Source organism: Rhea americana, unplaced genomic scaffold (genome assembly GCF_003343005.1).
Source record: "Rhea americana isolate MKP2758 unplaced genomic scaffold, rheAme1 scaffold_89, whole genome shotgun sequence".
Classification (NCBI taxonomy): domain Eukaryota; kingdom Metazoa; phylum Chordata; class Aves; order Rheiformes; family Rheidae; genus Rhea; species Rhea americana.
The window spans coordinates 1787830-1802999 of record NW_028187077.1 but is presented as its reverse complement, the minus strand read 5'-3'; the positions used below and the strand labels follow the sequence as shown (position 1 = coordinate 1802999).

The 15170-nt window shown below is 41.2% G+C and overlaps 2 protein-coding genes across 2 annotated transcripts; one reads left to right on the top strand and one right to left on the bottom strand.

Annotated features, from left to right (window-relative positions):
• Positions 1-1675: 1675 nt before the first annotated feature.
• On the top strand, positions 1676-7230 carry EXOSC9 (exosome component 9). Its single transcript, XM_085323946.1, has 12 exons — positions 1676-1795; positions 1908-2002; positions 2728-2847; positions 2956-3058; positions 3530-3667; positions 4162-4244; positions 4642-4774; positions 5199-5287; positions 5484-5630; positions 6043-6227; positions 6503-6581; positions 7130-7230. The coding sequence occupies exons 1-12, from the start codon at positions 1730-1732 to the stop codon at positions 7209-7211; spliced, it is 1320 nt and encodes a 439-aa protein (XP_085180072.1). The 5' UTR covers positions 1676-1729; the 3' UTR covers positions 7212-7230.
• Positions 7231-7362: 132 nt separating this feature from the next.
• Positions 7363-15166, bottom strand: CCNA2 (cyclin A2; the record flags this gene model as incomplete). Its single annotated transcript, XM_085323909.1, has 7 exons — positions 7363-10943; positions 11427-11560; positions 12138-12251; positions 13471-13675; positions 14243-14466; positions 14820-14935; positions 15043-15166. Coding segments are annotated over 7 exons (969 nt in total), but the record flags the coding sequence as incomplete, so codon positions are not given.
• Positions 15167-15170: the final 4 nt, after the last annotated feature.

The window sequence follows — 15170 nt, the reverse complement described above, 5'->3', positions numbered from 1 at the left end:
CATTAGTTACCCAACTGTACATAACTCAGAAATTAGCTCTGTTATTAATTCTTAGAAAATAATTTCATTCTTATCAAATCTTAAGTGATGGCAAGTGATTAAGCTCTACATTTAATTTAAAAAGTCACATCAGTCAAAGCACTGCAGAACTAAGGGCCAAGTCTGCTAACAAGGAGCAAGCTTGGTCCCAGTGCAAGTGTTTTTCCTCAGTGATTTCAAAACAGTCAGAATTTAACCCTAAGTCTTCACCAACAAATGCCATCACTGAATTCAAATAAAGAATGATAAAAGCAAAACCATCAGAATCTCTACCTCAGTAAAACCTGCACATCAAAGTAAGGGAAGTATTACACCATTTAACTATTAAGTATTAAACCATTTTGTACTTTATTGTTGCTTTACAGGCAGTATCATTTGGGAAAAGTATTCGCTTATCTTTGTCTCTATAACAAGAGGGCCAGTATAATCTCTTATTGGTATTCTTTTAGAATAAATATTTTTTCAAAACAGAATAAATGTGTTTTATCAAATATAAAACCAGCACAAGCAATCTTACAGCGCTTGTCCTCATTTGGCATAACCCAAATGTGACTCACTTGTTAGTTTGGACTAAACCCTTGTTAACACTTGTTAAAGGAATTAACAAGCTTTAAAAAGACAGTATAATTAAGATTTTTCAACATTTTTATGTGAGAATATGTGTGAGTAATAGATTTTCTCGTTTCAACTCAAACCAAAAATAAAAGCCACTTGTAAAGCCATGAGTTTCCACACACTTCAGAACAACAGGAAACAATGTTCTTCAAATGAATTTGGAGTTTTGTTGTATTTTTGTTTACAGCTCTGCTTACCTTGCTACTGCTGCCAGCTTAACTGCTTTCTACAGGCTGCTCTTCTTTGGCCTCTTTCATATTCTGTCTTGAAGACTGGGCACTGCATCTGCATTAACCAATGAAAATATGAGATGCTTTCTTTTTTAAACKCCATACAATTTCCCAGACAACAGGCCCTTTTACACATATCCCCATGGCCTTTTTTTCTTTTAGTCACTAAAAAAAATGCATTGAGACCCATAGACACAATAACCCCTTCTAAGGCAACCTGAGTCATCACTTKTGGGAGCAGATCTCCAGCTATGGCTAAAACTTACTTTCTCAGCTACCTAAAACTGCTTTGTATGTATTTATGTTGCAACACATTTCACTATCCAATGACCATTTCAGGCCATTCCAACAAAAATTGCACTTGCAAAAGTCTCCTTGTCTCAATGCTTACCAGAGTTAAAGCTTAAAAACTTAGTGAAGATTTACAGAATCACCAAAAAGTCTCCTCCAGTGATTTAAAGTAGGACTAGTGATACCAAACAAATTGTAGATTAATAGAGATCAATTTAACTTTCAAATTCTCCAGAAAGCAAGTTCATAAATGCAGAAGGTGATAGTGAGATCACTCACTCTATCCACCACCTTTATTTATCAGGCTTGGCCATCGGAGACAAATAGGTTTCTCTTAGAAGGTATGTCTGCCCGAGGCTGTAAAGACTCCACTTTTCGCCACCTGCCCGCAGAGCCCTGTGCGAAGAACGCTTCACCTCAGCCGYTGGAGTCGTTAACGCACTTCCCGCCCTGTGGGCGGCTCGCGCAGCCGCCCTGCGCACGCGCCCTGGCGCCCAGCGGCCGCCGTGTGATGACGCAGCGGCTCGCACTCGCACCGCCCGTTAACGGCCGCCATGAAGGAGACGCCGTTGTCCAACTGCGAGCGGCGCTTCCTCCTGCGCGCTGTCCAGGAACGGAAGGTACCGCACCGGCCTCCCCTCCGCTTCCCTCCCCGCCCTGCCCGCGGCGGGCCCCCTCCCTGGCCCCCGCCCGGCGCGGGTGGCGCAGTAACCTTGTGTGTCTCCCTGGCAGCGCCTGGATGGGCGGGAGTGCTATGACTACCGCAACGTGCGCATCTCCTTCGGCGCCGACTACGGCTGCTGCATCGTGGAACTGGGGAAGACCAGGTAGCTGGGGTTGGGGCTGGGGTTGTGCCGTGGGCCGGGCCTGGCCGAGAACGRGCTCAGGCGGCCTGGGCAGGCCGCTGCCCACGCCTGACCTCGCCTCGCTGCCCGATGAAGGTGGCTCAGGTGCTGCTGGTGCTCTGGCTTTAAAACGTTACCTTTCCCCAACGAGAGAAGCAAATGAAACGCACAGCGTTGGATGAAACCCACTGATGTCACTTTTTCAAGGGCTGAAGTCTGAAAAGCAGTAGCAGTTCAGGAATAGGAATATATGAYAAACTGGAGTCAAAAGGAGAGTGAAAGGATGGGATCCATGTTGCTGGTAGCTTAAGAAAAACTCACCAAATGTAGACAATGTGAATAATTTTTTATCCTGTTTTTCAATGATTTTGTACATTTTGTAGTCTCCTATAAACCAGATGCCCCATTTATGTATGGGGAGAAGTAGAATATGTGCACTTAATTRAAATTCTAGTTCTCAGTTCTTATATGTTCAATTTTGCTTTTAATGCCARAGTTTAGGAGAATGTTGAAATGTCTACATTCAGTCATTTCAGTTAGTGACTAGCGTTTAAATTGTGTGACAGGGCCTAGGTAGAAACCGGGAGAAGACAGAACTACAAAATAAAAGCCCAAATGTACATTTTGTCAGAGAATGTATTTTGTTTCAGTGGTAGGGTTTTTTTCCTACTAAATTCTGTGTTCTGGGGGTTTATTTCCCTCTGCAGGGTTCTTGGACAAGTCTCATGTGAACTTGTTCCTCCGAAGCCAAATCGGGCTACAGAAGGTATACTTTTTTTCAATCTTGAACTCTCACCAATGGCAGCACCTGRTTTTGAGCCTGGCAGGTATGTAGCTGTCTTAGACTAAAAACGGGCAAGATAAGAGCCACYGTTTCAGTACGTATAAATGTACAGTGTAATCACACACAGTTTGGGGCAATTTTGTTTTAACAGGCAATCTGAATTACTAGTGAAACTGAACAGACTAATAGAACGATGCCTGAGAAACTCCAAGTGTATAGATACAGAATCTCTCTGTGTTATTGCTGGTGAAAAGGTATGGAAAGCTACTGATTCTAGATGGGTTTATACTAGAGGRTGTGTATGATGTGTTAAGGTGGTCACTGCCTTGTTTTGAAAACTAAGAATTCTGACTTTAGCTTAAWATAATAAGGATCTTAGTTTAATGTAATAAGGATCTACCTATCTGAGTTCACCTGTATTTTAACTTTCTCATCTGTCTAGGCCTTTTGAGATAGTTAGGACCCATGAATATTTCTTTGTGGAATTAATGTCTTTAGCTGTACTTCACTGTTGTGTATTTGTCAAAATTAACCAGTGTTTAAACCTAGCACATCATTGTGTATCTTTGAATTTGCCAAGATTTTTCATCCTAACTTCTTAAGCCAAGAACTGATAAATATACCTGATTTTTTTGTGATTCAAAAGCTGAACACATTTTGAAAAATAACAGGTTCTGTGGAATCATGTTACAAATTACTGAGTCGTTATGTACRTTTTTTCTCAGGTTTGGCAAATCCGTGTGGACCTGCATCTGTTAAATCACGATGGGAACATTATTGATGCTGCTAGCATAGCAGGAATTGTAGCTTTGTGCCATTTTCGCAGACCAGATGTATCTGTACAAGGAGAGGAAATAACTGTGGTAAGTTATATCAGCCCATAGTAAATGCTGTAGGATCACAGATAGTTCTTCCCCTCTGTCTGAGATAAGAAATAAATGTTTATGTAAACAGATGAATACCAAGATACATACTGCTTTAAGATAAATACATTGCTGGGGAACATGTGAGAGGATAGGAAGTGAGCCTGCTGAACAAAGAATTTTATCAACTTCAGGTTTGTGGATATTTAAYGTAATAAATAAGTATTTTACAGACTGTTTTAACTGATGAGCAATATTTCAGCTGGATCAAATACAAGAATGAAGAATGGGCTCTGTTTAGCGATGTAGRTAATAAATAAAACTACAGAAGAAGTGTTAGCAAGATTTTGTTAATACTTAGATGACTAAAGGTTTATGTGCCTTTTTTTCTTTTGCTTTTTATTCCTTTAAATATCTTGTGTGTACAGTATATCTGTTTGAAATCAAATACATGTTTTGTAATTATTTATCTTCTGGGATAACTCTTTTTAAAGTACACCCCTGAGGAGCGTGATCCTGTCCCTTTGAGTATCCATCACATGCCTATTTGTGTCAGTTTTGCCTTCTTCCAACAAGGGTAAGTTTGTTTTTTGTTGTTGTCGTTGGTGGGTTTTCTTTTTCTTTTTTTTCGTTTTTTTTTTGGTAAGTCTTTGAAAGAAACAAGGTATTGTCAACTTCTGCAGAAGTTGACAATAAATGTAGAAGAGTCCTAAAACTATTTTTATTGATAAGCTGATTTCTTAAAGCACTTTAGCTGCAATGAGATGTGATGGAGAAASTTACAGGTTCTGCACAAGTTTAAGTAACCAGCCCCTTTCACARACAATGTAGAAAACTTTCTCAGGTTGGGGGTGGGAAGACATAATCATAATTACTGCTACTTAAACCAATTGTCTGGCTATACTTTCTTAAGGATAGTAACTCTCTTGCCTTAAACTCTTACTATTGCRTTATATTCAAAAACTTGATTCTAGGACCTACTTATTGGTGGATCCAAGTGAGAGAGAAGAACGTGTAATGGATGGCCTCCTTGTAATTGCTATGAATAAACATCGTGAAATTTGTACCATACAATCCAGTGGTGGGATTATGCTATTAAAAGATCAGGTAAATATTTGCCTTGACCAGTCTTTCTCTCAAATCTAAGCTACTTCCTGTACTGTAATGTTGATATTGAAAAGTCCTTCACATTTTGAAGCTAAGAAAACTGTCTGATTTGATTGGAAAAGGTATGTTTTTAGTGCTGAAGAAGAGAGATAACAAAGTGCAACGTTGTTTGGTCAGATAAGCATCTCTTTCCTCCTTTTCCCCTCTCTCGCCTTGATTCGAGGGATGGAGACTATAGAGGAACCCAGACTGCGCTTTCATTTACAGCTAGAGGCTCTTCATTAACCTGAGCTCATAGTGTATCCATGGCCTCATACTAAGAGGTCATGTTGTATTTTAAGATTTTGTGACTCCAGTGTATTATGGTTTTGATAAAAATGCCATGTTTTCACAGTTGTAAACTCCTGTTATATATTATAAACAGGTTCTGAGATGCAGCAAAATAACAGCTGTTAAGGTTGCAGAAATAACAGAACTAATTCAAAAGGCATTGGAGAATGACCAGAAAGTTAGGTGAGTTTTGGCAAAAAGGGGAAAAGAATACTTTTCAGAAACATGCTTACAAAAATAAAGCCGGCCTTAATACAAATGTAAAAAATAATAATTTTTTTCGTGTAGCTATTTTAAACAGTAAGTGGCTGAGCTTGAAAAGAAAAAGCATTTATAAGCATGAAACATCCTGAAATAACMTTTGTCATTGAATAACTAGGAAAGAAGGTGGGAAGTTTGGCTTTGCAGAATCTATACCAAATCAAAAGATCACTGCTTTCAAAATGGAAAGAGCTGCTGTTGATACTAAGAATGTGGAAGAACAAGCAGAGGAAATCATCACTAAAGCTGACCCTCCTTCAGAAGTGTATCTTTTTATTGCATTATATGGGGGGGGAGGCGGAAACTTTCCCTCCGCTGCCACTTTAGCCCTACTAGAAGCTAAACGGAATTCAGAATTCCTCATAGCTTAGGTAGCCTCATAGCCTTCAAATGAAGCATCACAATCATATTGGTTTTGGTAATAACTGATKTTAGATAATTTAATTCCTAATATAAACTGCAAAACTGTGGTCTGAAGTGACTGGTTATTATGTACCAAATTCTTGTGAGAGAGTCAAACAAAACTAAAACTGTCAGTCTCCCCAGGGAGGAAGTGTTCTCTCCTACCTCCCCCTTAAAGGCCTAGGCAGAAAAGACACAGCTTAAAATTCAACCATTTTATATTAAGAATACAAACAGATTACCAGCTATCTGGGATTTTTCTTAACTATTTTAAGTTTTACCAAACCAATATTGCATACCCCTGGGACTGCTCAAATTGGGGAGGGAATAGAGAATGCCTGGGGAGACCTTGAAGAATCTGAGAGGGAAGAAGCAGCAGAAGAAGAAGGTGAAATTGATGCTACTGCTTTTGAATGTCAAAAAATGGAAGATACATGTATTACAAATGAAACTGAGAAAGGTAAGTATTCATCTTGCTATCAGATATAACATCATTTTGTTAACAACATAGGATTAAAATRTGAAAAAAACTTCCTTAGCAAGAAAGGGGAATTAGCATACCCACTTGGAGACACACMCATTTGCTACGTAGGTAGTATGTGGACACTTCTTCAAAAGAAGTGTGCTTTTTATGGTATACTAAGAGCTACTGCTCCAAATTATGCACTAGCAGTAGTGAGAAATAATTTAGTTACACAAGTTTGTACAAAATTGATTTTTTTATTTTTTTTAAAGATGAACCTATTGTACTGTCTGACAGTGAAGAGGAAGAAGTTGTCATCCTAGAACCACAGGATGCACCAAAAAAAACAAGGTAACCATAATGTGAAAATAAGAGGGGGAAGGAGTAGGTAAGAAGTAGTTTCTGAAAGYACCAGATGTTATCAAAGGCTTTGCTCTCTAGCTGGTGCTGAGAATTTTGGCAAGGCCAGGACAGGGACTCCAGTTATCAAGGCAACTGCAGAGGTAGCATCATTGGAAGCTTAAATCCATACTAGTTTGCTCGTCTCTGAGGCCAGTTGTCCTGGCTGACCTGCAGCTGTTTGAGAGGCTTATCTATGTTTTGCTAATATTAATCATACCAAAGGGAATAAGTATAAAAGTGGATTTGAAGCAGTTGCTGATTAAGACATGCTGCAGAGACTGCCTATCGCAGCTCATCTTAAATTTTAATCTTTCGTAGGTTAGATTAATTATTGTATCCCTTCATGGAAACTTCAGTTAGTGTGTTTCAACAGTCCGTAGAAATTAGTTTGAGCTCTGTGCTCAGCATGGTGGATKGTTGCCCTGTTAGAGGATCAACCAACCGTTCCTTAAGCAATTTTATTTTAATACGTTGGTTAAAATGTCATTTGCTCACAGAACACAGACCAGCTTGAAACAAGAAAATACAAGTAAGAAAACAGTTAACAAAAAGAGAAAAAAGAAGAGAGCTGCTCATTAAAGCCATCATCTTTCAGAAACACTGTATAAATACATAATTTGTCTATTGTTACTGACCTTATTTTTGTAGATAACGTTCTTCCCTCCCCCCCAAACTCAGGTCTGCTTCCGTGTATATTTCACATAATATTTGTACACATTTTTAAATAAAAAAATATGAAGTGAGCATATAAATTAAATTCTGGGGTAGTGTTGTCCTGAACTAACTCAGGTTATTTAACTTGGGTTGCACAAGCAGGATAGATGGTAATCTTAATTTTTAAATCAGCATAAATCAACAGTTCTAGCCATTGGAAGCTCTGTAGCCAGAGTTCAGTTGGTAAAAGGAATTATGGCTCAAGCTTAATGCTGGGAATAGGGTTTTTTAATTAACATAACTGTATCATACCTTGAAAGGTGTCACAGCAGGAAATGATTTACTGTGATTTGATTTACTGTGATTAAGACATCTCTTACCTTCACTAAAATTGCTTTGCATAAAAATCAGCAAAAGTGCAAATACTTGACAGACTAGCATACAGCTTCCAGCCAGGGACTAGAGGCTGGAAAACTTGAAGATGAAAGTGACTCACAGTTCAGCAATACACTTTTTTAAAAAAAAAAAGTTTTAATTAAATATTACATGCAACAAACAGGAATGCTTCTTGCACCAGTCGAAGAATTATGCTCTGAATTTAAAATCAGGCAAAACAAAGCAGGAGGAAAAAAGAGAGGTTTCCAGAATGTCCRAGCTGCTTTGTTTGAGAACTGAGTCAAGTCAGAAACACACACATATGTACAAGAGCAAAATAGGACTATTTTACATGTGACATCAGTATTTCATGAAATATGAACAGGAGAGAAGTTGCTGTCACAGATGCATCCTGGAATCCATTTTAGAACTTGGTGGGGGGTGCAGGGGAAAAACACTCCTTGCTAATTACCAGCTTTAATCAAGTTGTRCTCTTTCAGAAAGGGACAGACAAACCCTGTTCCTCCAGGAGCTAAACCAGTGCATTTTCTTAGTGTCAGTTCTTCTGACTGGAAAGGGATGTTAGGAGCAAAGGAACACGTGAAGATTGTTTCTTTTGACTTCTTCAGGAAGAACTCTCCTCTTTTATTTAGGGATCCTGTTATTTCCACACATACTTGTGCATGCTCTGCATCCCCCCCCCTTTTTTTGAAAGGAATGCGAGAAGTTACACTGGATAGACAAAATGGTAGYATAATGCAACCTCAGCTTTTTTGTTCAAAGCTGTGTATCAGGAGCTAAAAACTTCCCCTGCTAGCTGTAGAAATTGAGAAGATGGAAAAGGATGTTAACCAGTGCAGCAGCAGGAGCTGTCAGTATGGCAGGAGGAACAGTCATACTAGGCTGAGATGCCAGCCCCTTGGCTGAAGCATTTTTTAGGCTATACAGGAAGTCATACCAGATACCATATGCTGAAAGCAAAGCATARGGAGCAAGAGAGCATTATTCTCTGTGCTATGGAAACAACAACAATGCTTTTTATCCAAAACAGAGCAAGGAGACATTTCACTAAGCTGTGAATGAATACAGCAAGTTACTGAAGACTTTCACCAGAGTACTGGTATCTTGTTCTTTTCTGTGGAAAAGAATTCATAAGCTTTCTTCAAACTATTCCTCTTATGTTTGCACTTCTTAATGTTCTTTTAAGTTCCTAGTATCTACCACAAGAAGTAGAAGGCAGAACCCAGTTTCTCAGGAAGAGCACTGTGCTCTAGGTCTTCAAGTAGTGGCATTCAGCATTTTCATTTGACCTTCAAGGGTCACCAGCTGATGTTGAAACAATGGCAGAAGCACATGTGTTAATAATGTATATTCAGACTCCCTCCCTGTAAGTTAGAGTATTTCYAATACCAAGCACCAGACATGATACTGTGTAGTTTTAATCAAACAAGCCTTAGCTTTTCAGTGGCAAACTGTTGGAATTGAGCTAGTGAAGGCTACTGGAGAACAAGGAAGACTATGAAATGTAGCTCTTCATTACACGTTAGAATACATATAAACTTTCTGTCAAAGTGCATCCTAAGAAGCTCAGATCTGCCAGAAAAGGTGCCCTCTCTGCTGCTTACTTTGTCCTAACTTCGTAAGTCAACACCACTAAACTAGAGTTGTAACTGTTCCGGTTTGTGGAGGGCTCAATACCACAGACTGGGCAGGGGTGAGATGGTTTAGCAGGCATGCAGATAGAGCAGCAAGTTTTTAGTTACTGAATTGAYGTGTGAATTTTCTCACCAAAAATGCATGCTTATCAGCTTGATGGAGGGCTGTTGATGGTGGGATGTTTTTTGTTGGTGGTGGTTTATTTTTTTTTAATAGTCTACACCACACAAACTGCTCCACATTTATATAAAATTTAAATTGGTACTGTTTGTCTCTTTGGTTAACCACATACCTCTATCAATTACGGCACAGATTTCTCAGGGCAGTCCCTGCAAGGATTTAGAAACAAATGCCAATTTCTGATGGTAATACTACCAACTGTCAGTGTTCTTAAGGTATCAGCAAGACCACTAACATCAAATGTAAAAATGTTTATTAGCCAGCCTGGAAGTGGCTCATTTAAAAACCCACCTCCATACATTCACTGCTTCRCATTCAAAGCACAGTAGGTACAGGACATCACTCCATTTATACAGGTTGTAGGTGAGTGTCCATTTGCTCCAACACTGATTATTTGCCACTAATTTGTGTAGCAGTTGTAGTAACTAAGAGAAATTAAGACAAGTTGGTTACGTTTGTGCTGTATGCTGCGGAGGAACCCTTCTCAAGGGATAAGGATGTACACAGTTGGGACCATTCTGCACCCAGTCCATCCAGGCCAAAAGGCATTTCTCCCTCCCTCCCGAGGACACAGCAGCAGTTCACCCTGCTGCACTTTAATCTTGCCACCAAAGTGCTAAGCAAACAGACTGATGACCAGAGTTTTTTAGTAGACACTAACAGGCTTTTGGGGCAGCAGGTACATTAATGGGAACTTCACAGGCTTAARTCAGTATCTCTTTTACACTCTGACTAGAAAATACCTATAGTAAGACCATTTTCTACCCAGGAAGTATGGACTGGTACACTAGCTGGAGCCATGCRGTCCCTGCAGTAGAACACTTGGCCTTTAACCTGATAGAGATCTGGCAGTACGCTAGGTAGAAATCCACATTTCCAGTATCTAGCACATCCTAAAGAGTCTCACATAAGTTAACTTCAACAAGGTGTTCTCCTCATAGCTGTATACTTTCTTCCACTGTTACTGCTGTTAAGCCACATTTTGGGTCTATACTAAGTCTCAGTTTAAACTAGACAGTAGAAAAATGCTACAAATACTGCTATGGAGTCCAAGGCACTCTCACTTGGAAAAAGCCCTACTTTAATGCACTGCTTTATTACTGTTTATCCTATAATTAGATAAGCAGTCTCAGACAYGCACTTGGTCTGCATGGTTAATTCTGTGCTTCAAGAGAACATTTTTATAAAAAAATCCAGCTAAATATTTTAACAAGATTGCATGTACAAAAGATTTACATTAAAACCACATAAAACTAACTTCATAATTAAGCTCATCAAAACCTGCATTAATATTCTGAATGATCACATCTAAATTTCTGAACCCTGTTTAAAACTGTACATCATTTTCTCGGAAAGGTAATATACATCTTTTWAAAAGATCAGTCTCTTGATTGTTACAATAAGTTTAGTGTCTCTGGTGGGTCAATGAGCGATACTCCATGGTACCTAGAGGAGGGGAAAAAACATGTAGGATGTAACTCACTTCAGTGCTGTCTGCTGGAAAGAATAGCATTTATATTGCAGCAAAGTRCATTTTGCTAAAGACAGAACCAATGAAAAAATTCGGAGCTTGTCAGCTGCCATGCTGACACCTTTTCTTTGTTTTTTTTTGGGGGGGGGGGGGACAGAGGGAGCATTATGTAGTTTCCTATCTACCAATTATAGAAACTTAAAGAAAATCCCTCCAGTTTACGGGACAGTTCAGCTAATGGCTGGGTAGCTAGCCTGTCAGTGAATGTGAGGGATTGCTCCACAAAGCACCATGCAAAAAATCTTGGGAGAGTCTTGTCAGTCACACTTGCATTGCTGATTTGATTAGTTTAGTCTGACTTTAGACTCATCTCAAGTTAAAAACTCCCAGTTTAGCAARTGCATGCTAGGACACTCATGCTTAATATTAGTTTATCATACATCTCTACAGATACTCACTTTGTGCTCTTGTATTTTTCCCTTATCGACTGTTGTGTGTGTTGTGCTGCTTTGAGGTAGGTCTTGTGTAGGTCCATGAGGCAAGGCTTAATGTTTTCAAGGGTGTAGCCTGTTACTTTGCACAGAGATTCGGGCTGAGAAAAAGAAAAGCAAGAGGAACATTTGAGCATGTTTCTGTTATCTTACACTGATGAGCTAATRCTGTTTGTGGAGTTTTTAGCTTCCCACTGAAACCAGCAGAGAATGGTGTATTTTGCTGTTGTCCTCATAGGCTGAGGGAGCATAGTTATCTCAAGCATGAAAATACTCACTGCTCAGACTTCAGCAGTTTGTGCAAATTTATATTAATCCTGAAAATTATCGTATCCTTTAGAGGCAGAAACTAGACATACTCCTTGCCTCCATTACATTGCCTCCTTACGGTTTCTTTCTGCTCACTTCCTCATCACAAGGAAGCGGCTAACAGCTTTGAGAAGAAGCACAGGAACAGAGCACATCAGTAGATGCTTCTCCCTTCCCAGAAGAGGTTCTCCCCACRCCCCTTTCTCTTTCAAAGACCAGCAGGAACGATCCCAAATTAACAGGCTCCTGGTGTGGAGGGGCTGTAACTCCTGCAGCCCAAGCCCAAAGGACAGCTTTGCCAGAGCATGCAGAACTGCATACAAACATATGCACAAAGGGATTTGCAGGCTCAGTGTCAGTGCTACATACCCAAGTTTGTCCAGTGATTGTGTAGCCTGCTAGATGAAATGCTGCAGCAGCAATAACTGATGGCAGGTATTTCAGGTAAGGATCGGCGTCAATGAGACTCAGCTCCCCCAGGTACTGCAAGGAAGACGAGAGAAAGGGAATCATCTACCTCCAAAAGGAAGAGGAATATTAAAATGGTTCCACCCAGACCATAATCCAAAACTTCCAATGCTGCCATYAGTCAGGGGAAACAGCTTTTCCCAGTTAACTCCCTTATTGAGCTGGCCCAGAAATTTGTCCTTCTAATAAGTACTGATATTCTGTTCAGGACAAAATTGACACAGGTTAAGGCGTTGGACATTGGCACAAGAAAGAAAAAGAKGTAAGAATGAGGGCTGACAAACTAAGCCATCACCTCCAGTTCTGGGGCTTCCTGAACAGCAACAAAGCTCAAGGAATATACCAAAGAAATATCTCTTGTAGCATCTGCATTAGCTCAGTCTAACACCATTCCTCTGCATGATGTTTCAATGCCACATATTTTTATCTTTAGAGGTGTGCGAGATCTGGAGAGATGAGTCCAGTCATATCTGACCTTTGTCTAGCAAGACAACTGCTTCTGTTYAGCATCTCTGGCACCTGCCACACGCTGTGGGTTTAAGATAATTTAAGACTTAATCTGGAATAAACCCAAGATGTTCATTGTGCYCTGCTTTATAAACTAGCTTCTGAATTTAGAGCTCAATACCTGTTCCCCCCCCCCGCCCCAAAAGTGTCCTTTCTAGCCAAACTAAACCACGAAGAAGACAAGTCCACTCAGATGAGATACTAGCGAGTCAAGATGTCCATTTCTGGTGACCAATATGTTTCTGCGTTGAGCCCTATTTAGTTTCCATAGGAAATTTTAGCAAGGAGACTTAAGGAATGATGTCCCTTTTKGGGGGAAAGTGTGTGTTAATTTTAGATGGGAAAGCATCAGAAAAAACATCCAGCACCAAAGCAGACCCTAGATTTATCAGTCTCAGCCAGCTTTGAGTAAGCATTCATACAAAAGCCAGGTCAAGTATGGGAGGGCAATGCTGTTCAGGTCACTCCACTAAGCAGCGGACAAAAGGGTTAGTTTTCAGTGGCAAAGCACCACCACTGGAGGAGCACACGGCATACCAGGTGCACTCTCCATAAGTCCTCCAGAGAGTGAAGTTACTGATTTAAGAAAGAGTGGGAGACAGGAAAGCCTGGACTAAAATATCTCTTACAATTTTTCTTTTTCTATTGGAAATGGAAAACAGCTTGTAARGTGCATTAATAAGATAACTTTCCAGTTACACAGATTCAAGTACTAATTTTTACTTACCATCGATAAGCTCTCAACTTTAGCACTTGTCTGCTCATGTAGGAAATACTGGGTAAGGAATTGGTTGATYGTTGGAGCTGCCAAGTCAAATGACAAAACTTTCAAAATTAAGTGCTCCATCCTTAAAACTTGCTTCTTGGTATAGGTGTCATCTGTGATGTAGACAAACTCTGCTACTTCCGGCGGATAGATTTCTTCAAACTTTCTGCCATAAAGAACAGTTACGAGCAAGTAATTGTGTAGCGAGAACCAAGTAACCAGCAACATTTAATGAAGACAGATCTTACTACAAGTTCTGACTCGAAAGTGGCTGTATACCATTACTCGAGTTTGCTGCATCCAGTCCACTAGTTTTTTGGATCAACTTTGAACTTACAGAGAGCTACACTCAGCAATTTTACCATTAACTAATTTGGGACTTAAGAGCTACTAAAGTTTTTGAAAATACAGCAGACAAACAGTTATGAGCAAAACTTTTTTCACATTCTTTGTACATATTCCCCCCCCCAAACATTTCAAAAGCCTTTTTGTTGCTGCAGCGAGACATAATGAATCCTAACATAGGGCCAATCCGCAAACAGCCTAGGATCTTGCTTGCAGACTCCGACCTAGGTTACCAAGTTCTTAGGTGGATAACTGCAGCTTTTTACCTAGTGTGAAACCATCCCTAGTCAATCTGTCTACAAAAAAACAAAACATGATAGCCACAGGAGAAGATTTCCATCTGTATGAGACCAGCAGGTAGAATTTTAAGTTAACCAGTTTCACTTACGATGCAAGCAGCATAGCTGCAGTACCCACAAGCTGAAGTTTTCCTCTTAGAACAGACATTGAAGAAAGAAACCTATCAATGTAATTTACAGCTAAGTGCAGCGTTTCATTCTGTAACTTGTATTCTTCTCCAACTTCCACTAGCCAGTCCACGAGAATGGCCCGCATGTTGTTGGTGATATCAGGTTGCTTCTTCATGTAACCCACTTTAGGCTTGCATTTCACCTGTAAGATTTTATAACGTACAAGGTTTAGTTTGCTGTAAGCGCTTGTGGGCAAGCAGGTATCGTAACTCTGCTTATCCTGGTTAAAAAGTTTTAAGCAGATCAGAATCAGGCAGCARTAGCAAAGGTAGGATCGGCAAGCTGCTTTTCCGTAACCTCGCTTCCCAGCTTACGCTCAGCATGCGGCACGGTCAGCATCACTACAAAACGGCGGCCTTGCRTGCGCAGCGGGGGACGCGACATCCACCGCGCTCCCTTCCCAGCCAGCCCCTGCTGCAGCGGTAACCAGCGCTCGGGCAGACCCGCGCCGGCCCCGCCAGCGGTGCTGCGGGGGGGCAGCGCGCCGGTGCTCACCTCCATTTCCCGCAGGTAGGTGTGGATGTCGCTGGCGTAGTCCGGCACGCTGTTAACATCGGGGCTCCCCTCCGCCGCCTCGGAGCACGCCGAGATGTCCATGACGCTCGGGGAATCTGGGCGGGAGAGAGCGGCCGCGTTAGCGCCGGCAGCCCCGGCGGGGCAGGGCAGGGCAGGGCAGGGCAGCGGCGCTGCGCCGCGGGGCAGCGCTGCCCGCACTCACCGCAGCTCAGCTCCAGGCTGTTGCCCAGCGGCGCCAGCGGCCGCCGCTCTCCCAGGGCGCTCACGGCCGCCCGCAGCCCCAGCGCTGCCGCCGCCGCCGCCTCCTCCTTCTCGGCCGCCGCGCCGCGC